The following is a 24,434-nucleotide window of genomic DNA, read 5'->3' as shown; positions in this document are numbered from 1 at the left end:
AGAAATAACTTGCGGTGGCGTAACTTGGGACAAGCAAACTTTCTTGAGCCGCTTAGAGCTAATATTTATGAAGATAACCAGAGATGTATATGCATAATCTTTTCTCTCAAAACCCATTATCTATTTTTTTTCTTTTTTCATTTCTTTGCTCTTTTTAATTTTCCCTCCCAAGGTCGATCAACACCTTTCCTGACAACTCAGTGATATATATGTGCGCGCACTCTCTCTCTCTCTCTCTCTCTCTCTCTCTCTCTCGCCCTCTCTCTCTCTCTGTCTTCTTTTGCCTTTCAGCAGAGTCCACTAGAGTAAACTAGAGTAAACTACAGTAAAATATGTCTACTGTGTTTTGTACTCCTGAGAACTCAAGCTGAATTTATGCAAGAATTTCTTTCTGGCACGTGTTTATTTCTTGTGTGGTCTAGTGTGTTGTGATATTTCCTAATGATGATTGGGTCTCTTGTTTGTTGTTTTTGCTTTGGTTAATGGAAGCTAAAATGCTCAGTTGGGATCCTCGGCCATGATTTCGACCTCAGATGCAGTCAGATCACGTTGCCCTTCGATGAGATCACGACTTGGACAATTACCTGAAGGTGAATCAAGGCTGGGCTCGAGTCTTCATGTATCACTGCCTCTCACCTGAGGACCCAACACCCAATCTATTAAACCCTCTTCGGTCAACCCAGTGGTCTAGTGGTAGAGTGTGGGTTCGATCCCCATCCGGGTCATACCCAAGACATGAAAATGGTTCCCATTGCCTCCCTGCTTGGCACCCAGTCTTCATGGTTGGAATTGGGGAGTTAGATCACTCAGTGATTCCTGGGCGTGGCAGCGCTGCCGTCCACCGCTCCCTCAGGGGATGAGTCAAACGCAGAGGACAAATTTTGCATCGTTCGGGGTGTGACAATCACTGGCACTTTAATTCTAACTTTAACTCTGCTATGGCCATGTATGCATTCGAGGTTGTGAGAGGATTGTGGATCAGGAAATCTGCAGTACTAAGACTGTGGATTGGGTTGATCAAGCGGTTATGCTAACTTTTTACCAGAAACGGACTCTGGAATATGTCTATTCAGATGCAGTGAGTGTCCCCGCTCCTGGTTAATTAGCTAATAAGTGGCAGAACCGAGGCAAGAACATTGTCACCCTTTGAATTGGACCTGTGGTGCCCCAGCTGGCTGTCATGGCTACAGCTGCAGGGCCAGTCTGCTCCCGCCCCGGATAGCATGAACTGGTGTTGCAAATGAAATGCGTAATTATGATTTCCAAGATGATTACCTACCAGCAATCATCTGTGGAATTATAATGATGATTAACGCGTTCTGAAGGAGCGATGGATGCAATTCGGGAGCAGACAGGTCTCTCTCTCTGCTCTCATTGTGCAGGAAACTGGCTGGTATGTGAACACAGATGTCGGGGCGCTTCAGTGTATTGACGCCGGCATCCTCTGTCGTCAGACACAGAGAACAAGGCTGCGCTGAAACCAAACGGTGCGCATTTCACAAGGTTTCTCTGGCCGTTTGTTACTGTGGCAACCAAGCACATCTTCCAGCGATCCAACAAAGACAGCAGGCTGCAACAGCAATGACCTCATATTTTGTGTCCCTGTTATGCTAATTGGGACAATAAAGGGCCCATAAACCCACATGTTTGCATGACTAAATAAAAGAGACAATAGAGGACCTATAGTGTCAGCATAATAGAAATGTACTTGGCCGTAAAGTTACACCTTTCTTTTCGATGTTTATATTTTTTTTTATACAGAACAGAACTTTCGTTATTCAATCCAAAGATTTCCTTGTGCTTGGGCTTAGCAGCACATGGAGTTAACTTTCGACAGCGTCTCCAACTACCATCATCCACTGGCCTTGTACGAGTTGACCACATTGATTGATTTGTTGATCTGATTATGTGCAGCAATAAGAGACACGTGCAAGTGAACAATATTCCTCAACAAACGAGTGCAGCAATGCGACCAAGTGTAATTTCGTAGCGTAAGTTTACGCTGAATCTGAACAACTGTTGGACTCACAGCTTCCACGTGATCACAAACTGAGAGACAATTCCAAAAGCACTTGGATGGGACATGTGGCCGTCTTTCAGACTGACATATTGGGAACTTATCCTGACCATTAAAGCAGACTCCTGCTGCTGGGAAGTGTTGTGTCTCTTTTATGTCTTCTCGTACGTGGGAGGCAACGAGTTCCTTTATTTTCTTGAGAACACGGCTGCTATCTTGATACAGTCTGTGTGCGAAGGGGGTGGAGGTGGGTGGGATTGTTAGCTCGTGTGCTGAATATTAATAAGGCAACAGTTTGCAGTCATCAGACTTGTGAATGTTTGCTCAATTTAACTTCCGAACATGTGTCATGGATTGTTAAACTGTCTCAAGGTCTCATAGCACTGGGATCGTGAGGCAAAACAAACCTTCATCACTGTTCACCGCCTGGGCTCAGTGTGTGATGCTGCCATCCCACCTCTGTTTACCCCGTGCTTTTACAGATGCGTTGCAGATAAAAATGCCCGTATCAACATAGTTCTTCTCCAGCTAAAAGTTACAGATTTTCCAAATTTTCGAGAGAGAAAAAAAAGCATGTCCCGGAGTGACGCTAACGCGGCACTTTGGGTCTTTGTTCCTCGATTTACTGCTGTTTGTCTTTTTGAAGGCTCCCATTAATCCCCCTGGTTACCCTCTAGCTCTGCTGAAATACACTTCAGTCTGTCTCCTTCTCTGTCTCCATTATTAAACACCGCCAAGTGACCCACCCGTCAGTCAAGCCGAACCCAGGCTTGATGTAACACCCTGTGTCACAAAACTCAGCCGCAGAATCCGGCTTTTACTTCATTTTCATGGATGGGAAATGATTTCCTTCCAGAGAGCAGTCAGAGGGACGTGAGCGCTGCCTCTCATCCACACATCCAAAGTGTGATCCCGTCAGATGGGTCTGAGTTGTGCAAATCCACCCCACCCCACCTCCCAGATATTCATTAACGCAGCGGTGGGCCGTGCATTTCACGTCTCTGCCTTCAGTGGCACGGTACTTAGTCTTACCTAAATTAATGTGCCTCATAATACCATTAATACTGTCAAACCCCAAAAGAAATGGTTTTCAAGACATTAGCCAACAAAGTTTTAATAAGTCCAGCAAAAAAAGTACACTTAAGCTTAAACACGTTTGACCAATAAACTGGCCATTGCTGCCATTTCATATAAAACACCAAAGAGACAATAACAAAACAAGCATCTGTTTTGGAGAGTATGCAACAATTGAACAATAACATGTAATTGCAGATGATTCTTCAATGCACCGTCCTCCCCTTCAGCCATTCTGTGTTCGTCGTGGTAGCGAACGGATCTCACGAGTGCTTATCCAATCAGCTGCCTGGTTTCGGCAACACAGACTCGAGATCTGATTGGCTATCGCAACTGACTGTGGTCCGTTCATTTACAGCCAACAGGAGCCCGTAATGTTGACTCTGAAGGCCTCGGGCAGATTTCAAGGAACCTGACAACACAAGCGAGCTGAAATACAACAGGATAAAAACTCTGAAAAGGAACTCTAAAAGAAAATATGGAGAATAACTTTATTATCATATTTACGGGGGTTTGGGAGGGGACTTCTCTGAGTATGTTTGGACCAGCAGAGAAGGCCTTGCTGGCCGTGACAGCCTGCCACTTCATTAACAACAAACGATTGTGTTTCATTTTATCATTGTGGAAAAAAAGACTCAACTGTGCCTCTCGTCCTTCTCCCTTCACCAGGACCGTCCTCGGTGATCAGCAACGACGACGACTCCGCCTCTCCTCTTCACCACGTCTCCAACGGCAGCAACACGCCATCCTCCTCTGAGATGGGCCCCGATGCCGTGATCATCGGCATGACCAAGATCCCCGTGATCGAGAACCCTCAGTACTTCAGGAGCACAAACAGCCTTCTGAAAACCGACACGTGTAAGTACGGACCCCGTCTGTCCCCAATCGCCGCTTACACATCGTATGTTTGACATGACTTCACTCATCAGCTTCAAGTGCAACGGAGACAAACATTCGTCTGTGAGGAACTGGAGACGTGTTTGTCTCTGAGGCAGACGGGTGATAATTTACCTTGAGAAGAAAAAATTAACATGACGCGGCAGGAGGATCGCTCAGATTTCAACTGTGAAATCCATCGTGCCAGTCGCTACTCGGTGGCGCCTTAATGGGTCTTGAAATGCCGTAACCAATCAGCTCCCCTTGTGTGTAAGAAGCAGGAGGCACAGGAGTGGGAAGCAACCGCTCTGTGATGCTCCGGGAAAACAAAGAAAAAAAAGACCGGGAAGGAGAAATGACTGTGGACTCGACGGCCGATGCCAAAGAGATTAGCACATATTTTGCCGTTGGGCAGTTTTAGCAGAGCCTGGTGGTATTTTTCACTTTAAAAGAAGAGCAAAGAAGCACACTGGAGGGTGCACAACAATGTTATTCCTGTTTTAATTCGAGTGCGCTAGCGGCAAGAGAGCCATTAAGGCCGCGGTGCCTAGCGCGTAGCCTGAGGATCGGCTTAAATGTGGACTCCAGCAATTGCCCTCTACCGTTTGCCTCGACTTTCCAAAACGTTTTCCGTGGGCTCTCCGACAGACGGACGCGTTATGGATTCAGGAAGTGGCCATTTTAAAAAGAGACAGAGGAGCAAAGGGGTGATAGGGGATGGAGAGAAGGGAGGGGGACATTGAGGAGGAGGTGGAGGTGGGGCAGAGGGGGGGGGGCAACGGTCAAATGGACAGACAGACAGGGCAGCGCCCAGGGCTATTGACCCGCTCCATCAAAACGGCATTATGATTATTGGCAAGTCATAAAAGCTTCTTAAGGCTTGTGTTGTCGTAAATCCCGAGCTCCCTTCATGTGTGTGTGTGTGTGTGTGTGTGTGTGTGTGTGTGTGTCCATGCTCAATCAGGTGCATCCTATTAGGGGAGCAATGGGCGGATTGTGGCTTGACCCCTGCAGTAACTGAAAGATAGTCTGGGATTTACTGCCCAGCAGCATGAATGACAGCGCTGCAGATCGATGGAAGTCAATAGCGTGCTGCTGCTAAGGTGCACCTGCCTGCTCCTGTGTGTTTTTTAATACATTGCCGCCATCATACCGCCATCACTCTGCGTGCATCTTTGACTCACACACAGGCAGCATAAATAATGCAAAGCATCTGACCAATTATTTGGCTCCCCACCGCCCGCCACCGCGCGACAGCGTTTGATAGAGACACTTTGGCAAAGCGCCGTTTTTGTTTTTTAACATGCCAAGTATTGAACTGGGCCTAAATAATGGCTTTCTCCTCTGGCCTGTAACAGCGAACACAAGACTCAGCAGCGAGTGAATGGTTTTGTTTGAAAAAAGAAAAAGAAAAAAATAGGATGGCACGGGTTTCGTCTTGGCAACAGCAAAGGAACAATTACTCCGCAGACATGATCCGTGTGTAATTATGGGAACTGTAAGCTGTGATGCAAAGCTTTGTGTAGCGTACCTCTGAAGTGAACACCTCATTAACAACAATAGCATCAAAGGAGGCAACGCTGTTGGAAAGTGTGTCACATGGAAGATTAAAGTGGCAACTGCCGCTTTTTCTTGTGCCAGACACACCGAGCTGCGTACAGTAGCGGGACGCTTCCCATCCTCGCTGTGAGGCTGAGATTCCTGCCTAACTCATACAGAACAACGCTGTTGCAATGAGTTATTCAATTTAGACAAGAATGATTTTCAAATTATTTTTTAGAAAACGAATTGGGCGGATTTGCAGAGTTGTAGAGTACAAACTGAGGTTTTTATATCGCCGCGGGAGAAAACACTGAAGACTTGGCCTTAGTGCCCGGAAGAGAAAATGCAACCCTGGAGCAAAGCAGACATTTCTTTTTTTCCCCTTTTTGCCAGTGATTTAACAGCGGTCCAAATCATAGCTCCCTCACTGGGTTTTGCAATCCCAGCAGATCATGTGTTTTATATTTTTCAACATAATCCGGGTGACCTCCCATGTGTAATATGTAGAAGTGTCCATCTGCAAACACCCACGCACCTTTTACTATCGGTGAAGCATAAATTCAGGACGTGAAATTGATGAATAGACATTTTTCTGTTTTCTTTTTCAACTCTCAACAATAGTTGGACTTTAAAATCAAACCCCTGGTCATGGACACAGGTGACGTGTCTGAGAGGAGCCCCAGTGGGGGAAGCAGATGGTGGATGGAGCATCGTCATCTCCCGTGACATTAATTGCTGGGGCTGTTTACGAGGCACTGATTAGGGAGGATTGTCTAAAAGGTGGCTCTAGAATTAGGAGGAGATTGGGGAAGATAAATGGAGGGAGACGGCAGCGGAGGCTGCTTGATGGTGAATGTTATTTCTCTTGATGGCAATATTGTAAGAGCTGCCAGAAACCAGTGAATGAAGACTGATGGCGCATCAGATTGGGGCGGGGGAAAAAAAGGAGAAGATGCGGCTGGATATTAAAGTTTAGCGGATGTTGATTAAAAAGTGATAGGTTGGGCAGCTGAGGTGGGGAGAGAATGAATCACGGAACAAAGGAGTGCTAAATAAGGTTAGTGGGAGGGCGATAATGAGACGGGATGGTGCTAAATGAGTGAAAGTGACAAGCGCGGAAGATGGGCGGCAATTAAGAAAAACATCAGAAAATATTGAGTGCAAAGCTTGTTAAGGGGGGCAGAGGGGGCCTGAATTATGAATGTTGTTATGGAGCGATGATGATGATGAGCGGAACCACGCGGGAAGGGAGAGAGAGAGAGAGAGAGAGAGAGAGAGAGAGAGAGAGAGAGAGGGAGAGGAGGGAAGCAAAAGGGTGACGACAACGAGAGGGAAAATCAGAAAGCAACAAAAAAAAAAAACATGCTTAAAAATGTTGCAGTAGAAACATCTTCGGCTGACCAGGTTGGCGCTGAGTCTCCAACGTCACGTGGAGCTGCAAGAAAACAGGGCTGCGCACAGTTTGTTTTGCCGTGAGAAGGTGTTAATTAAGATGAAGTGGCGCGCGGCAATTTCTTTTTTTTTTTTCTTTTTTTTTTTTTTAATAAAAGGGCGATTGCTGATTACGCAACCGCAGCAGGAAATGTGTGGTGAGTTTATTAGCTGCCTAAACGGTGGGTAGCCATCCAGTGGGGATGTGGGTTTTACTGCGAGCTGCTGCTGCTGCCGCTGTGCACTGAGCTGTGAGATCATCGAGATGCAGCTGCTGTTTGTGAAATGAAGACGATCGTTTCCCCGCAAGTCTGAGGTGATTACGGCAGAAAAATGAGTGGAAGGTGTGCATTATAATACTTTATTGTCACAAAGGGCAGGTCTTCCTTACCCAGGTGAGTGACAGCAGCCCCACTGCCACAGTCTCACAGCTGTTTTTTTGCTTATTTATCTCACATGTGAAGCCCATGTGCCAATACAGCAATAGTTTCTTTTTCTTTTTTTTTTGGCTGGAGGGTGCAAACAGAGGGATAAACATGTTTTTGCTTATTTTCTTCTGGAGATTTTGAAAATGGCCACAATGTGGGAGGATAATAAAGCTGGTATTGATGTCTGCGGCCAGCATTTGTGCTTTTGCTTCTCAGTTTTAAAACATACAGACTTTCCTTCATTGTAATTTAATAATAATAATCTAACATAATGCAATATTTTTGTGACAAATTCATCCGTCCATCTACCTATTCTACCTCTATCTATTCTATTCTATCTGTTCTATTCTATCTCCTGCACTCAGGGTTTTGCTTGAGCCTCAACCCAGAATCCCGTCCTTGGTTACTGTTGTTACGCTGGTTTATATTTATTTCTGCCCAATTTTCTTCTTGATGTCCCAGTTTGCACCATATTGGGTCAAAGTGGAACCTCGTCGACGCAGCCTGTCAGAGTCCGGCTGGACCCGTACCGTGACATTCTGAGTGGACAGCTCTCCTTTCAAACGCACCTCTTTAATCACAGATCACCGACGAATGTCTCCTTTTGGTGCCACGTCTCTCTCTCCCGCCCTCCATCCCTCTCTCCCTCCATCCCTCATCCCGACGTGCACATCCGAGTCTCAGGCAACACAGAGTGCACGTGTTGCAGGTTAATCGGTGCCTCCGTGCATGCAGACAGCTGTACGCGTGGCCCGCGTTCAAAAAGGAGGCTTAACGAGGGCACCGTGCTGTTCGTCCTTATGGTGAATAGCAGTCAAATCACCGTGCTGAGACGCCAATTTTCCCTAAAAATAAATTAATTAATTAATAAATACGAAAAAAAAAATCAGCTGGCTTTGACTCACAAGTTACTTAGCAACAGGAAGCAGGTTTGTCGACCGATTTGTCGGCGAACAGCAGCCAAGAAGAGATTTACTCCCCAAAACCGGATCAAATCAATGGAGGAGGAAACCAGAGTGTTGGCTGATTTGATGTAACCTGACTCAACAAATGTGATGGTTTTACAAATTTGTGACATTTGGGGGAAACAGAACAAAACATAAAAGACGTGTAAAACATGTGTGATGTCAATCCTGGGGGAGATTCCACAGAAACCACAGAGTTGTGGCCCCTCTGCCGGGATTGTTCCGAAGGTAATTCAAAAAAAAAAAGACAAACTCCTGGTTACAGATAAAGTGGAAAGATTCTATTGTTGGCAGTCAAATGGGGAAATTGTTAACAGAGTGAGACTGTGATGGAGCCTTCAAACCGCCATGGTGGGCTGTGAAACGTGTCAAATTAAACTCTTGCCAAAGCCAGCCAAAAAAACAAAACAAAACAAAAAACAGCCTTCAGCGCAGTTCTTTGCTTTTCGCTCAATGACGAAACTTCCACTTCTGATAAACTGCCGCTACTGCAGCATTCATGGTGCCGCTGTCATTGTTTGCACAGGCTCGCACCAACTAGACCCTGGCCGAACCCACATGCTTTCATTTCAAAGGGATCGGAGCCTGTACCAGCATCTGCAAGAGTTCGTACTTAAAATTGTGGTTGAATTTACTGCCGTTTTCATGTGATCTGTGACACGTGTGTGGCACCGATGTGCAATATTTCCCCTTGTGTGGGAAGCGTTTGAATACAAAGTGGGTGAAATGCTTTTTGTGTCACCTGGTTTAATTCTGTAGTTCTGCGTAGTTTGCCTTCCAGTCACCTTAAAGGTCCCACCATTCATCAAGGAGCATTTCTCTTTCGCTGGAAGCTCAAGCTGCCACCGTCTGCCGCTGTTGTTGTTAAAGCGGATACGAAAAACAGATGGGACCAGAAGAAAGAAAATTAGTCACCCTCCTGTGTTTTGTTTGTGTTTTATTTCAACAGTTGTTCAGCACATAAAGAGACACAACATCGTGCTGAAGCGGGAGCTCGGAGAGGGAGCCTTTGGAAAAGTCTTCCTGGCTGAGTGCTACAACCTGTCACCCGACCAGGAGAAGATCCTGGTGGCCGTCAAGGTAACCTGAGTCGTATCCCTTTCTCCGGACAGAGTGCGTTTTAAAACGCAGAGGCATTAATTGCGTGGAAACCACCAACTGTACACGCTGGCTCAGCGTCATCGAAAAACTGACTCACCGCCGCCATCCGTGTCTTGTCACGGAAAAACAATCTCAGCGTCCGAAAATTGAAGCCTTTCCCGGAGATTACATCGGGTTATATCGAGTGACTGAAATTGACGCCTGCTGTTTATAAAAAGAAAAGAAAGAAATTCCCTTCGCACGGCATGCGCACGGTGTTTAGACACGGCGGCTCACCTTCACTTCCTCCGCCGCTGCAGCGAGGGTCTCTCTTTACACTCAAACCGCTGACTTCCGGGGTCAGATTGACTGGCTTCCTCCCATCCTTCCCTCTCCCCATCAGAGGTGCTCGGCCTACTGGTCTGCGGTGAAACACGAGCTGATTGGTAAAGAGCTTCTCATTAACTATACATGGCCAGTGAGAGCCCAACCCCCCCCAACCCCACCCCCACCCACCGACCCACCTAGACCCCACCTCCCCTCTGCTGCCTTCCATTGCACCTTGCACCACAGTGCACTGTAAAGGATATCCAGAGGTGGCCAATGAGTGAATTACTTTGAAAATAATTTGTATCTTTTAAACACAAAAGTAGCGAGCGGGATTTTCCAATGTAAGGAGTAGAAAGTATAGATATTTATATGTACAAGTGTAGGAAGTAAAAGGGAAACGTTGCTAAAAGTAAATACGAAAGTGAAGTGCTGAGAAAATCTTTCGAAAAAATCTAAAATCTATTAAGTACTATAACAAGTTCTTGTACTTTGTTATTTCCCACCTCTGACGATATCTGTGCAGCAGGAGTCACGTAAAGCATCAACGGTTCCCATGCATACAACATTCACTTCACCAGTAACAATAAAACGTGTCTACAGTCCATCAGCAAACTCTGGCGGAACGCTTGCACCACTTTTCTGAAAGTCCGTCGTTAGAACGAGCAGTTCCGCCTTTAACGAGAAAACAAAGATATGAAAATAACTCGAGGACCTTGGATTAATTTGCTCTTTATTTGCATTACAAATGAATTGATGCTCCTGCATGGGTGCTGTTTGTAAGATGACTTGACGTAGATGGAGTCTCAGATCATTAGAGTCGCATCATTGATTTAACACTTGCTGTACGTCACATTCCGTCTAATTAGCTAATGTACTGCGTGCTTATGCTGCGGTCTTCCTGCTCCTCCTCTTCTCATCCCTCCGTCAGCTTATGTGACTCAACATTTTTTCGGATGTGCTGTATTTCTCTCTAGAAAAGTGGAGGAAACTGACTTGACAAATTAGCGGGCAAATAAACACGACGGTTGCTGGACCACAACAATGTGCACACAAAGGAGTCTCGTCCCTCAGCGTCCTATCACTATTTAAAGAGGAAATAAACGCTTGAGTGATTATTTTAGTGTTTTGGAAGTGGGTAAAAAAGTCTTTCGTTGCTTTGTTTTGTTTTGATTACATTTACATTGAGCTTAGCATTTGTCAATAGCTGTCTTGGCACTAGGGTTGCCACCTCCTAGAGTTTCAAATCCGGGTCATCTCGGGGGTCTGTCGACGACGACGGGGGGGGGGGGTCCCCGAAATATACGCGACAAAGTGAAGTGCGTCCCGTATCAGTTCATTTCGGGACAGGTTTTTTAGTTGCCTACTATGGGACAATCGCGTATTTTACAGGAGGGTTGGCAACCCTATGGAGACCACAGACGGAAGTCAGATGAGGTTTTGTCATTTTCCCTAAAAAAAAAAAAAACGTCACAAATTGACTTCCGGGAGAGATTTTATTTTTCCCGAGACAGGTGGTGAAAAAAAAGAGAACAATTCTGGGGAAAACGGGACGGGTGGCAACCCTACTTGGCACCAGTGGGCCTTGCGCTCAATCTATTGCTATTATGCTAGGCTAACCATGATAGATAGATCTTTAGCATCAAGAAAGCAGGGGGGGAAATACAAGCTAAAAGAAGAACTATGAGTGTGTTAAATGTAGTCCCTGATCTAATGGTTTGTTAGCATGTTTGCTCTGTTGGCTCCACTCAAATTGGCTGACAGCATCAAGTAGTATAAACCTACTTTGCTATGTTGCTAAGGCCTTGTTTCTCGTCGGTCACCCTGTTGTTCTGAACTGCCTTTTTCAATATTATTTGAATTTTTACTCATCGATGTCCATATACTCATGCCACAATAGAAGAATATCAAATTACTTTTTAGTGACTAACTGACACTGACTCACTCGTTTTTCACTGTCAGAGATTATAACAATTTGCCTAACGAAATAGAAGCATCGTCTTCAAATTGCATCTGGTTTTATGGAAGCAGATTTATTGCTATTATTAACCACCTCACACATCGATTGATATTTTTGCTAAGCCCCCAGGAAAGAAACTCCAAACTCCATTTGTGTCTATTCAGAAAGCTGCACGCTCACAGCAAGGACGTGCGTTCAGGTGCACTTTGTTGCTGTAAATCCATCCCTCGGAAGCCAGCCTTTGCCATTTCTCATTACCACATCACAGTTGCGTTGCACCTTGTCATGCATGCTCCATTACACAAGCATGTTCTGCGCTGTGTATGCATTCAGCAACAGTCACTAATAGAACTAATAATGGGCCCGAGTTCAGTGCCGGCTATCAATCAGCCAGCCAGCCGCAATACGGACGCGGGTTTTACTGTTAATGTATACACGGCAGGGCCATCAATCACATCACAGGCTCGCGTCCACACTTGCCTATGCGCACAGAAATGAGGCCTCAGAGCACACACTAGTAGCAAAGCCCGACATGCCATCAATCACACATACCTCACTCTTGCAGGGAAGTTGCCATCACACATGCAAGCGTGAGTCACCACGTCGCTGATCGAGAGGATGTTGGTTTCTTTTCATTCCCTCCACTCGTCTGACTGTGTGCGCAGCTTGGGTGACTAACACGTCGGCAGATGTTGTATTGGTTTTAGCTGGAAATTAGTTAGCGGCGCCATTTCAGGGAGAAGGAGCATCATGGATAGTTCTCTCTTTTTTTCATTGCAGGGAACCCCCCCGACAAATTGAAACCTTAAAGGTTCTATTTTTCAGATCTTTATTTTCCCAGACTCCATTTGGGCGTCCTTTCACAATGGACTATTTCAAAACACCCTCTGTTTACACCGTAATAGGAAAAAGGAAAGAGACAAGAAACAGCCGGATTTCTCAGATACCAAAAAGTTTTCTGCTGGTATTTGTTTGAACGATTAGAACCTGCTTGTGACTTCCTTAACAGTGGAATAATCATCTTAAGTGTTTGCACACTGATTGGATGCCGGCTTGATCGTAATAAGATTAGAAGAAATTATATTAAATGGGAGTAGCAACAACAAAGATCACTCATCAGGGGTTTAATCAGTCAAAGTGTATCAAGTGACGGTGTATTACAAGTCAGACATGCAGATTTGATGGTAGAAATAATATGATTATTTATTTAAACAACAACATAAAACAGTAGCATTTTTCACATCCTCTCAAGGCAACTGTTGAGTCCATTGAGGGTCCTCACTGACCCCCAACATCACGCCAGAATAAAGCAGGTAGGCGGATGCATGGAAAAAGTACGATTAAAGAGACTGCTCACATCTTTGGTAGGGGGAGGGAGGTGGGCGGGGGGGGGGGGGGGGGGGGGCGGAGGATTTCCTCCAACATATCATGCCGGACTGTATCAGATGTCAGCCCACGTTTCCCACACATTTCATCGGAGCGTGCAGTACATTTACAGTTGTAATGCACCGCGCAGTCATCACGCGGCGTTCGATTTCCTCCCGCGCCCCAGCAGTGCACCTGAGTGAGCGAGCCTGTTACTCTGTCGGTGTTGTTTTCTCGACCGCATTATTGTGGCTGAGAGGTCGCAGGTCCTTTCCCTCCTTTCTATACGACCTCCCCCTACCCCCCGTCCTTCGAGTCAAGGTCCGTGATAGGATAGGAAGTCCTCTCTGGCAAAGAGACACGCGCACACACACGATAAAGGTGGACCGTGGACGTATATCCATGTCATATACTCAAAGAAGAGGAATTAATTATTCATCAAGGGCAGGAGAATTTCTTCTATATTTCCCATCACTGGATATGAAATAAACAGCTCTCCCGGGTCAGTTTCATATCCTGCTTCTCTTGCTCCGCCTTTTGTTTCCTCTCCATCTTTTACATACATCTATTTTCACAGCGGTCGCCTGCTCAGCACGCGCTGCCTGACACATTTCCTAATTTGCGGAAATGAGGCAAACACGAAAATGAATCTGAGAACGTAATGAATGTAAACAAAGACTGGCTTCGTAATAGATCACATTAACACAGAACACCCCCCCCCACACACACCAACTCTTTTGGACGGCGCCTGCTGGTGCCAATAGTTCCACCACGTGAGAATTTGCCAAGATGCTGTAGCTCACTTTTACAAAGCAAAGAGGACGTCAGCCAGACATGTCGGAGCAGACGGCGCGGAGCAGCCACTTGGCCGACGTGTGGACGTCTGGCGTGTGATTTTTCTCCCATCGCTTGCTCACTTCGCTTGTCTGTTTGGTTAAAGTGCGTGCGACTTGTGCCTGTTTGCGCAGACGCTGAAAGAGGCCAGCGAGAACGCCAGGAAGGACTTCCACCGCGAGGCCGAGCTGCTGACCAACCTTCAGCACGAGCACATCGTCACCTTCTACGGCGTGTGCGTGGAGAGCGACCCTCTCATCATGGTGTTCGAGTACATGAAGCACGGAGACCTCAACAAGTTCCTCAGGCACGCAGTGTTTGCATTACAATCGAGCAGAAAAAACAAACAAACAAAAAAAATAAATGCTTCGCACAGCCGATCAAAAAGTAGCCGACGCTGAGCTTTCTTTTTCTTTCCCTTCCCTCCGCCTGTTCCCTCGCAGGGCTCACGGTCCCGACGCCGTGCTGATGGCCGAGGGCCAGAACACCAGGCCGGTGGAGCTGACCCAGTCCCAGATGCTGCACATCGCCCAGCAGATCGCATCTGGCATGGTGTACCTGGCGTCGCAGCACTTTGTGCACCGCGACCTGGCAACGAGGTCCGCCACTCACCTGACACCCGACGAGCACCAAGCTGGCACCAACAGCTGGAGCCGTGTTCACTTTGTCCATGTCAAAACACAATTTTTAATGCCAGAAACATTTCTCTTTACAATATGATGACAGTATCAGAACGCAAGACCGGGAAACAGACAGATAAACACATTTCTAATTCGTGTTTAGTGGCGATTTCAATTCGGATTTCAATTCAGATTCAGATTTTAACTCATCTCAAGAACTTTATTTTTTATCCGCAGTGCATATCAACAGCAGGGTAATATCAGAGAAATACCACAGTGAAGAAGTCACATAGGATCGGAAGCTGTAGTGGCTGCTCAAGTCCCTCTGCTGGGGATTTTGTTCAGTTGGGTCGTGATGCGGTTCGTCGTCACTGCTTATAAATTGTCACGCAACAGCAAACCGCCTCGTCTGTGCCACGTCTGTGCCGCCCAACAGGAACTGCCTGGTGGGGGAGAACCTGCTGGTGAAGATCGGAGACTTTGGCATGTCCAGGGACGTTTACAGCACTGACTACTACAGGGTAGGTGTATGTGTCCACCTCTTTACTTCCTCCTCCTCCCCCTCCTCGTCTCCCACTTTCTCTCCCTCTTCCCTGCTGCATGGATCCCTCTCAGCCCGGTTAAACCAATCTCGTGGAGCAACTTGTTTGCACGCATGTAAACAGTTTTGGGTTTTTTTTTTCGGTTATTGGAGTTCAAGTTTCTTGCGGGAACTTGAACTCTCTACGCTGGGGGTTAAGCTAACTCGGACTTTTGGGGGTGCGTTTTTCCCTTCTGTAAAGCAACCTGTCACCCTTCCACAGCGTCCAAATCTAATAAATCACACCAACTGATTGATAGGGGCTGTCCATTTTTCCTGCCCCCTGCCCCATCCCCTGTGACAGAGTGACAGCAAGTGACAGTGACACAGAATTCAAAGGATGGCAGAGGCAGGGCTGGGAGCGGGGAGTGGACGCTCAACTTTGGATAAAATATTGCCAGCAGAATCCAGGGGGAAGGCAATAAGCAGGGAGGCTTTTAAAGGGACGTGCACGGACTGGACTGTTGAGCATTGATCTATATGACTTGACTGGCACTCTGGGCTGATAAATCTAGCTTTACAAAGTCCATTCATTATTTTTATGACAGTCTTTAAAATGCCAAAAAAAACATGTTTTGTTGTTTTCCAGTGCTTAATTACATTTTGAATGTATGTATTATTATGGAATTTTTGGTTAATAAAAAAAAAAGTCTCCAAATGAGTGCCTAACATCAGTGAGCCAGTGCCCGGAATACCCATAATATGAGACAGACAGTGTTTTGATGCAGAGGTTGATATGGATGTGATTGGACGTGGATTCATTGGGACGTCTCGTCGGCGTCTTTCTTCTGCGCTCTCTCTCTCTTTGTGACGACGCGTAGCCACGCCTCCACCCTCCCCTTCTGCTTCCCTTTACCTCGGCAAACCTAAAACGCCCTGGCTGTCGTCATGGCAACGGGGGGGGGAGGCAGTAGCGACGTTCCCCCGGAATCAAATCCAGCGTTTTCTCAGGAAGAAAAGTAATCAGAGAACTTCTATTTAGTATGCTGAGACCGCGCTCGCGAGTGAGAGAGGTGGTGGCGGTAGTGGTGGGGGCGAGTGGCGGGTGGCTGGGGGTGTGAGAGACGGAGGCGGCAAGGTGACAAAGAGATGGAGGCTGGAAAAGAGAGATGGGAACAGGGTGGGAGGTCAGGGACGGAGGGAACGACGCAGATAAGCATCCAAACGGGAAGAACAGCGGCATGGAACAGAGGCACGCTGACAAACACAGGACTATCAGGAGCACACACGCACACACACACACACACACTCACACACACACATACACACATACGCTGCAGCTTCAGAACATGGCACAGGAGGCAAAAGAAAAACAGCAAGAAACTCAAATACAGACAGAGAAAAAATACAGACGCAACAAACAGCAAAAGCAGAAGAGAGGAAGTGTGTATGTGATGAAGATATGTCTAAGGGAGAGGGAGGTGTGTGTGTGTGTGTGTGTGTGTGTGTGTGCATGTGTTTGGTAAGGGGGAGTTGGCTGGTGGGTGGTGTAGGGACACAGTCATGCTTTTGCGTCAGACAGGAGCAAAAGATGAGTCATAGAGGAATCAGAGCAGCCCCCCCTTGCTTGTGTGTGTGTGTGTGTGTGTGTGTGTGTGTGCGTGTGCGTGTGTGCGTGTGTGTTGACAGGCAGAGAAAGGTGTGGGCTGAAAGCGCCGTGGTGACGTCATTCGATCCCCCGTTACACAACGAACCTGACAAACACTCGTGAATTCAGGCGGCCGTCGAGCCTCCTCGTGTTTTGGGGGCGGGGCTGTTTTATTTTTGGGGAGTGATTGGGGGGATGGGGGTGTTGGAGGAGATGGTGTGAGGAGCGGGTGTTGCGGGACTTCCGCTGCAGCGCATCTGTTCCTTTCCCTCCACCTCAACACCTCAAAGCCAAACGTGCATGTGTGTGTGTGCAGGTGGGGAGGGCTGCTATTGTTATTTTAACAGAATATTCCAATGCTAAACACTAAACTTGCTTGTACTCAGCCGGGATGTACAGTGAAATGTTAAACATAAAACAGATTGATGCCACACAGAGAGGGTGTGGGCAGCACTCAACGGCAGGCATCTCTGGGCTTGGAGAACAAAAAAATATTTATTTTGCATAATCAACAAAAACTCAACTGAAGGTGTCCTCGCGGGTCAATAAACAAATCTAAAACCGGAAGTGTCAACGGATGATTGAAATGGAACCGCAACAGACCTGGAGATACAGACAACAGAGACGAAAGAGGGGGGGAACAAGAGGAAACGACCAGGAAGTAACAACGACCAAACACAGACAAAGGGAGACGAGGATTTTTGTACAAGAGAGCAGGGAACACAGGCAAGAACACTCGAGGGCAGGAGGGACAATGAGACGCAGGTGAAAATCGTGAGGCTACGAAAAAGGCGGAAAAAGAGGAGGAACAGTGAAAGTGCAGAAAATACAAGGACAGAAAAGACTTTCACGATGTAACAGGAAACACGAAAAATCACCATGACACAAATTCAGTTGAATTGAATTCATCCAGTCGCACATTTAGCATCAGCCACAAACCCCAACGATGATTTCCTCAAACTCACGAGGAAATTGTTTGGTTTTTTTCTTGCTAGCTGTTGCTAGCTTGCTGGCTTGCACACTAGCATCAGTATCTGCTAGGTGTGCCAACGCGCTTTAACGTTTTAAGCTTGATAAACATGTTTACATCTTGCCGCTGAGATGTGTGCGTTGGAGTGACATGTCTGTCCTTCCGACTGAAAAGTAGCGGCAGGTCAGGAATGGGAGAAGCTTAAATACTGCTGTCACCGCCTGCTAACGCGCAATTTGGAGCAACATTCCCCCCCGTGTTGAGTGCGCCACACATGCAATCTGTCACACAGCTATTGTTGCAGTGGCCAGCTTCCTTAACAGCGTCATTTGTTAATGTCAACCTTTTTTTTTACAGTATATGAGACAGTTAAAAACGAGCGCTGCACCCCAGAAACACCAAGCCTACACAAGCGCACGCGCACATGCACATTGCACATTTTTGGAGGGAGTTTTCCTTTCCATAGCAACACCGAGGGCAATTAAGGCAGCGCGATAAACGGTAGGTGGGTATCGTCGCAAACACGCCTCCCACACCGCATCCCATAATCCAGCCCCTTCTTTTTTTCTCTCTCTCTCCAAGTTGGCCAGTTGCTAAGGTTACCGCAGCCTGCATGAGGTCACTTCAGAGATCCCACAGCCTCTGTCTGCGTTGTTTTTCCACTTTAACAAGGCTTCCCTGGCTGAGACACTCGAGCCGCGGTTGGCTGCTGAGCTTGATGCATATTTATGAGCAAGCAGAGGGTGGAGAAGAACAGGCAGCGGAGAGGAGAGGAGACGGCGGCCGCAAGGAGAAAACAGGGGAATAGGTGATCATGCGGAGGGATGAGCCTGCCGCTTCCCAGGGAAACGTTGGCCCCCTGCCGAAACGCCCGACTTCTCTGAAATTCGATGTCCTCCCCGTGAAAAGAGGATTTCCTGAAAGAGTCTTTCACTTCCTTCCTTTTTTCATTTGTTTCCCTCCCTCTGTTCTCTCCCTTTCACCACAGCCTTGTGTAATCCCCTTTGAAAAGAGTGGCACTCTCTCTCTCTCTCTCTCTCTCCCTCTCTCTCTCTCTCTCTGTCTGCCTGCCCCTCTCTCACTGCTCTCATGCAGCGCTTAATAAACATATTAAAATAAATAAATAAATGAAAAGGTTTCCCAGCAGCTTAAGAGAGCGGTATTAATATTTCAGTCCATCACGGGGTAATTGACCAGCCGCGGTGAATTAAACAAAAAAGGAACAGAGTCAGGTGCAGATCCTGGTGTGCTCTCGCCAGCTGTGGGATTTTGGAATAATGTAGCAGACTTCTGATTTTCCTGGTGTCAGGTTAATGACAGCGAGGCGGGTGAGCCCGGTTCCGATCATCATTATTTAAAAAAATGCTCAACAGATCTTCCATGTAAGTCAGTAAACAAGCCTGCAACCAACCCTCGGATTCTCAGCCACATTGCACTCCGTCATGTCAACTCGAGTCAAAACTCATCTTGGACCCGGAGCTGCAAACAAGAAGCAGACAAACAAGCGGCCGCATTCGCAGGCAGAAAATCAAGGCAGCCGCTTATGAATGGCGCGAGAAGCTGCAGGGATGGAGGCAGATATGCATCCCCAGGCGTTGCAGTCAACCTGATGGCTATCTGTGCGGAGCGTGCACATTTTATTAGCCCATTAAATAACCCACTGACTAAAAACGCAACAAGCCAAACGTGGGGACATAACCATTAATAACAGGAATAAAGCAGAGAAAATGGATCGTGTCTATCTGTGTGAGGCAGCCGAGCGCGGATGGGCAACAAGATTCATATTGAAGGCGGAGAAGAAAGAAGCGGGGAGGCGCGGAAATAATGGAGAGCAACACCGGCACACCGGGTTTGGCTTCCTCCACTTCAGGCAGGGGGAAAATTGAAGTTCTGCACAATCTATCATGTACAACAGCTTAGCAGAGCTTTTATCAAACCTGTATTTACAATAGCAACAACAACAAGCTGTGGCAAATTTCTCAGACCACAGATTTACTGTGAACTCTGTGTTTCAATCATGGGTTTGTTTTCACGGATTGGCAGCAGCACGTTACAGATCTATAATCATCCTTGGGTGACATGCCAACAAACACAGTGTAGTAAAGGTAATAAACATGCAAACTCAATGATGAATGATGTTTTCTGTGGCGAATGGGCTGTTAATGGCATGTTAGTAATGGCTGTTTAGATGTGGTGGTTATGAATGGAAGAAAGAGCTAATGAGTGTTGTAGTCAAGCAGCCTCCGAAGGCTCATTTCAGATCAGAGCCTAATTAAATGACCACGTCTTTGTGGCAAAGGCGCCCTATGAGTCGCTGTGTTGGTTTGCAGCCGTTTAATTCTTGATTTCAAGACTTATTAAAACACATTGTGCAGATATTTTTTTTTTCCAAACTGCAGTGGCAGCTTTATTTCATTTGTGCATTTACAAGCATGTCGCACACAGTCTGGCTCATGCACTGTGTTTCATGTTTCATTGCATCGACAGTTATTTGATTTTTTTTTTCCCAGCAAGATAATTGGCGTATTTTATATGGAAGCTAAATGATGTCCAGAGTCCATGTACAGAGAACCATTGTGGAATAGAGAGAAGGTTGACATCCCATTGCTGGAATTACACTCAAAGACTCATGTAATACAAGAAGTCGTACCCATTAGAACCATTTCCAGATTTTTAATTTTCTTCTGAACGTCAAGGAGAGTGGTGCTGAACAACCAATCACTGCAAACTCTGTAGATCTCTTGGGAACTGTCAAATTAGCCTTCAATTTACAGTCTGCTGCAAAAACCTTCAGTTCAGCTTCCGGCTAAACGCTGATGTTTTATTGGACCATCAGTCAAATTTGGTAGGGGACAAAAGAGAAGGTATAGCCACAAGGGGTTGAGAGAGGGTAGAAGCAACACCTGTGTGGGTGTGAGGTGCTGTGAAGAAGTTAAGGATGGACTTTTCTTTTAATGTCTGTGCCAGAGTGAGAAGAGGAAGTATTGATTGTCTTTTTTGAGACATTGAATGTCGTATCATATGGGACTTGGTATGCCGACTTACCCACTATGTTATGTCTTAAAGGTCGGAGGTCACACAATGCTGCCAATCCGCTGGATGCCGCCTGAAAGCATCATGTACAGAAAGTTCACCACAGAGAGCGACGTCTGGAGTCTGGGGGTGGTTCTGTGGGAGATCTTCACTTATGGAAAACAGCCGTGGTACCAGCTCTCCAATAATGAGGTAATGTCACGTTTCTCTTTGTACAAAGCAGTCCATTTTCATTTCTCTACCTACCAAAAAAAATAAATCCAAGTCATACAACGGGTATTCTGCTGGCTTTCGTCGGGCTTGAGCACAAACTGCATGAACATAGCAGGACCAAAGGACAAGCAAGGTCAATACTTTCTGTCTTCGGCTAAGTTTGGACCAGAGAGGATTGTGATTATGGAGATATGAATCGGCAGCTGCTGCTATCACAGGCCAGACTGTGATGATGAGTCCACAAGCTGCCTCGTCACGCTTGGCCTGCTCAGGGTCGGTCCGACGGAGGTCAAGGAAGTCACTCAGGTCACATCTAGGATGTGGTTTTTTTTTTTTAAGACTATATCAGCAGAAAGTAAATAAATTATCAGCCGAGGCAGCAAATAATAAATGAGATAACCACTGAATCTTCGCTCTGAATAATTGATCTGGTACAAATCCTCCCTTTACCACTCTCTGGGTCTTGACCCAGTTTCCAGGAAAGAAAATTAGACCGGGGACCTCCAACCCTTCACCTTAACCTTGGCGGCCCTGTCATGACCTCCACTCTGGTTACAGGTCTCTAACCATGTCACCAGGCCTCCAAACTGCTGCCTCACTCTGGTTACATCCAAGGATTAACCTTCTGGCCACCCGTGACCTTCCGTCTTCCTTTTCGGGTCCATTAGATTTCTATTGAGCCACAGTTCACTCACCTCCTGAACCAAGTCTGGAGCTCAGATAACTTTAAGAAGCAACGTGTAGCGTAATCATATTTACGTTGTGCATCTGTTCTCACAAACTCATTAGAATTAAGGGTGAAAGTAGAGACACTTTCAGATTGTAAACTAATTGGATTATAATGATTGACACAACAAATTATTACTAATTATAAAAAATATTGATACATATTATTGTGTTTTTACCCTTTTTGGGAGTGTATATTCTTCCCCCATTGATCCATCCATCCATCCATCCATCCGACAATTTTCTATCACCGCTCCTGCAGGACCCCAGGGTGCTGGAGTCTATCTCAGCTGTCTTTGGGTGGAGGTGCGATTGCACTCTGGACATGTTGGTACTTTACCGCAGGGCCAGCAGCATAAAGAGAAGAACAATCCAGACTAACAGAAGATCGAGAGCTTAGCCGTGCATGTCTTTGGACTGAGGGAGGATGCTGGAGAGAATCCACCCGGGCACCAAGTCCCTGGGTTGGAAATGAACTTGTGACCCTCTTGCACCACTACCCCGCCACCTCTTCACCTTACTGTACTGAATTATTTACCAACTCCAGCAGGAGTACAGCTGTACTGTAGCTCCGTCTTGTTCGCTGTAGCTTGAGGTTATCAGCTTCCTACGACCGTTTCTGATGTTCCATCTTCTTCTTGCCCCGCAGGTGATAGAGTGTATAACCCAAGGCAGGGTGCTGCAGCGCCCCAGGACCTGTCCCAAGGAGGTGTACGACCTGATGCTGGGCTGCTGGCAGCGGGAGCCCCACATGAGACTTAACATCAAAGAAATCCACGGCCTGCTCCTCAACCTGGCCAAGGCCTCGCCGGTCTACCTGGATATACTGGGCTGAGGCCCGGCAGGGACGGCGGAGGAGAGTCTCGGAGGATGAGTGTGTGTGGGTGTGTTTGGCGTTGGGACGGTCGCAGAATTAAGGTGTGTGTGTTTGTGCGTGCGTTTTGAGTTGCACGTGTGCATGAGAGAAGACGGCAGCGCCTTGCGAGTCGGCGTGTGAGAGGGGCCGCCGGGTGTGAAGCTACTTTCAAACTCTTCAAGGCAATCAAAAGAAAATTCCTCAATACATGCCCCAATCGCCTCTTTCCTAATTCCTTCCTGGCAATTTCCTCTCTTCTTTTGTGTCGTCCCACTCCCTGACTCCCCCCCCCCCTTGCAGAAGAGACATTTACCAAAAGAAAAAAAAAAGGCTCTCATTTGCTTTAAAACGTCTGGAGACTAATTGATCGAAACAGATTAACGGGACGTTAAATTTCGTGACTCATCCCACGCTGCCTCCCGGACAAAACGGGATTTGTCCGGAATTCTTTGATTTCTTTTTTTTTGATTTTTTTTTTTGTTCCCGGCGACCACGGAGCTTTTCTGGAATCTTCTTCTCTTTTCATGTAAATACGAGACTCGAGCGGCGGTGAGACGTTTCAGAGGAAAAAAAGCCTCACGAAGACACTGTGTTTCCCCTCCCACGCCTCCCCTCTTGTCCCTTGCCTGTCTGTCTGTCCCAGTTACCAGTAACGTTAGCTTTCAGCCGACGCAGCCAGCGGGGAAAGACTGCGCCACGGCAAAAATGAACTCTTGACTCTCGGATCAGCTGTCACCTTTTTAAAAACATCAGTGGGGCAAGAAAATCAACAGTGTGCTTCTTCCGGGGGTTCGCTGAAGGGACACAGGCGGCGTCTGTCTGCTGAGGCTGAAAACACACTGAGGGGAAGACCGACTGAGGTCTTCTGCTGTACTGTGGCGGGGAATTATGAATATGAGACCGACACAACAACAACAACAACAACAAAACAAGAGAATATGCACAAATATCTACACACTGTCACGCTCCTTTTTGCCGAGGCCTGCGCTGTAATGAGCGCGGTAACATGATGACACTCCCATCACCGCCCTCCCCCTTTTTGGAGTGACAGATGCTTCACTTGTGATGTCAAGCGCTCGTGTCGGAGGTCAATAGATTCATTTGTCCGCAGCTGTCCGCCAATCACGAGGTCCCAGTGGGGTTTTTTTTTTTTTTTTTTTGGACGAGGGTGGCGGGGCACCGAGGGAGGGTGTAAAGGTTTCCGGAGGGAGTCGTCGTCATCACGGAGGGCTCCGAGTGGTGGGATGACGGGGAGACGTGTGGCCGGCGGCGCTGGGGAAGGTGTGGTTCATTTGGTCAACCCATATTAAATCATCAAGGCTCTCAGCACTCAGACATCCTTGGAAACCACATCTAGACGGGACTCGCAGGACGACACACACACACACACACATGGTACCTCATACCTTCTTGCCTACACACACACACACACATACACACACACATACACACATATGGACGGACGGAGTGAAAGACACTCAAAACGGGCTGAGAGAGGAAATTGAATTGTGCATGTTTTATTATTTGAGCGGTGCAGTGCTTCAGCCAGGCCCTGTCCACTGTAATGGTGTAATGTATATTTCATTACAGCCTAATGGGCTCCATTAGCACGGTCTCCTCACAGACATTCAAGACTTATTGTTTTATGGCTCAGAAGGAAGGAAGGGAGGAAGAAAGGAGGAAGGATGAGGAGTCAGAGAGAAGAAGGAGGAGGAGAGGAGAGGAGAGGCGAAGGAGGGAAAGGAGGAGGAGGAGAGAACTTCTGGGAACCTGGAGTGAGGAGCAGACGTGTGGAGGAGCGGGGGAAATGGAGGTGGTGGTGGTGGATAGATGAAGGCCTAAAGCAATGAGGTGAAGAGGAGCAAAAGGGTATGGATGGAGGAGGACGCAGGAGAAGGAGGAGATAAGAGGGTGGAAGGAGAGCGGGGCGCAGAGTGGAGGGTGTGAAT

General features: G+C 47.0%; 1 protein-coding gene across 2 annotated transcripts in view; it reads left to right on the top strand.

Annotated features, from left to right (window-relative positions):
- Nucleotides 1-24,172, top strand: part of ntrk2a (neurotrophic tyrosine kinase, receptor, type 2a) — a 66,874-nt gene extending 42,702 nt beyond the window's left edge. Inside the window, exons 14-20 of one of the 2 annotated variants that reach the window (XM_076019586.1) lie at nucleotides 3,761-3,949; nucleotides 9,283-9,413; nucleotides 14,034-14,206; nucleotides 14,343-14,498; nucleotides 14,956-15,046; nucleotides 20,724-20,882; nucleotides 22,279-24,172. In XM_076019586.1, the coding sequence (XP_075875701.1) occupies nucleotides 3,761-3,949; nucleotides 9,283-9,413; nucleotides 14,034-14,206; nucleotides 14,343-14,498; nucleotides 14,956-15,046; nucleotides 20,724-20,882; nucleotides 22,279-22,464 (1,085 nt within the window). In that variant the 3' untranslated portion in view covers nucleotides 22,465-24,172. The remainder of the gene's footprint in view (nucleotides 1-3,760; nucleotides 3,950-9,282; nucleotides 9,414-14,033; nucleotides 14,207-14,342; nucleotides 14,499-14,955; nucleotides 15,047-20,723; nucleotides 20,883-22,278) is intronic. The other variant, XM_076019587.1, reaches the window with a different exon arrangement.
- Nucleotides 24,173-24,434: the final 262 nt, after the last annotated feature.

Source organism: Nelusetta ayraudi, unplaced genomic scaffold, assembly GCF_046127955.1.
Source record: "Nelusetta ayraudi isolate G7.1 ecotype Tasmania unplaced genomic scaffold, CSIRO-AGI_Nayr_v1 ptg000010l, whole genome shotgun sequence".
NCBI classification, from domain to species: domain Eukaryota; kingdom Metazoa; phylum Chordata; class Actinopteri; order Tetraodontiformes; family Monacanthidae; genus Nelusetta; species Nelusetta ayraudi.
Note: the sequence above shows the minus strand (reverse complement) of the source record. Positions and strands in the feature narration are given on the sequence as shown.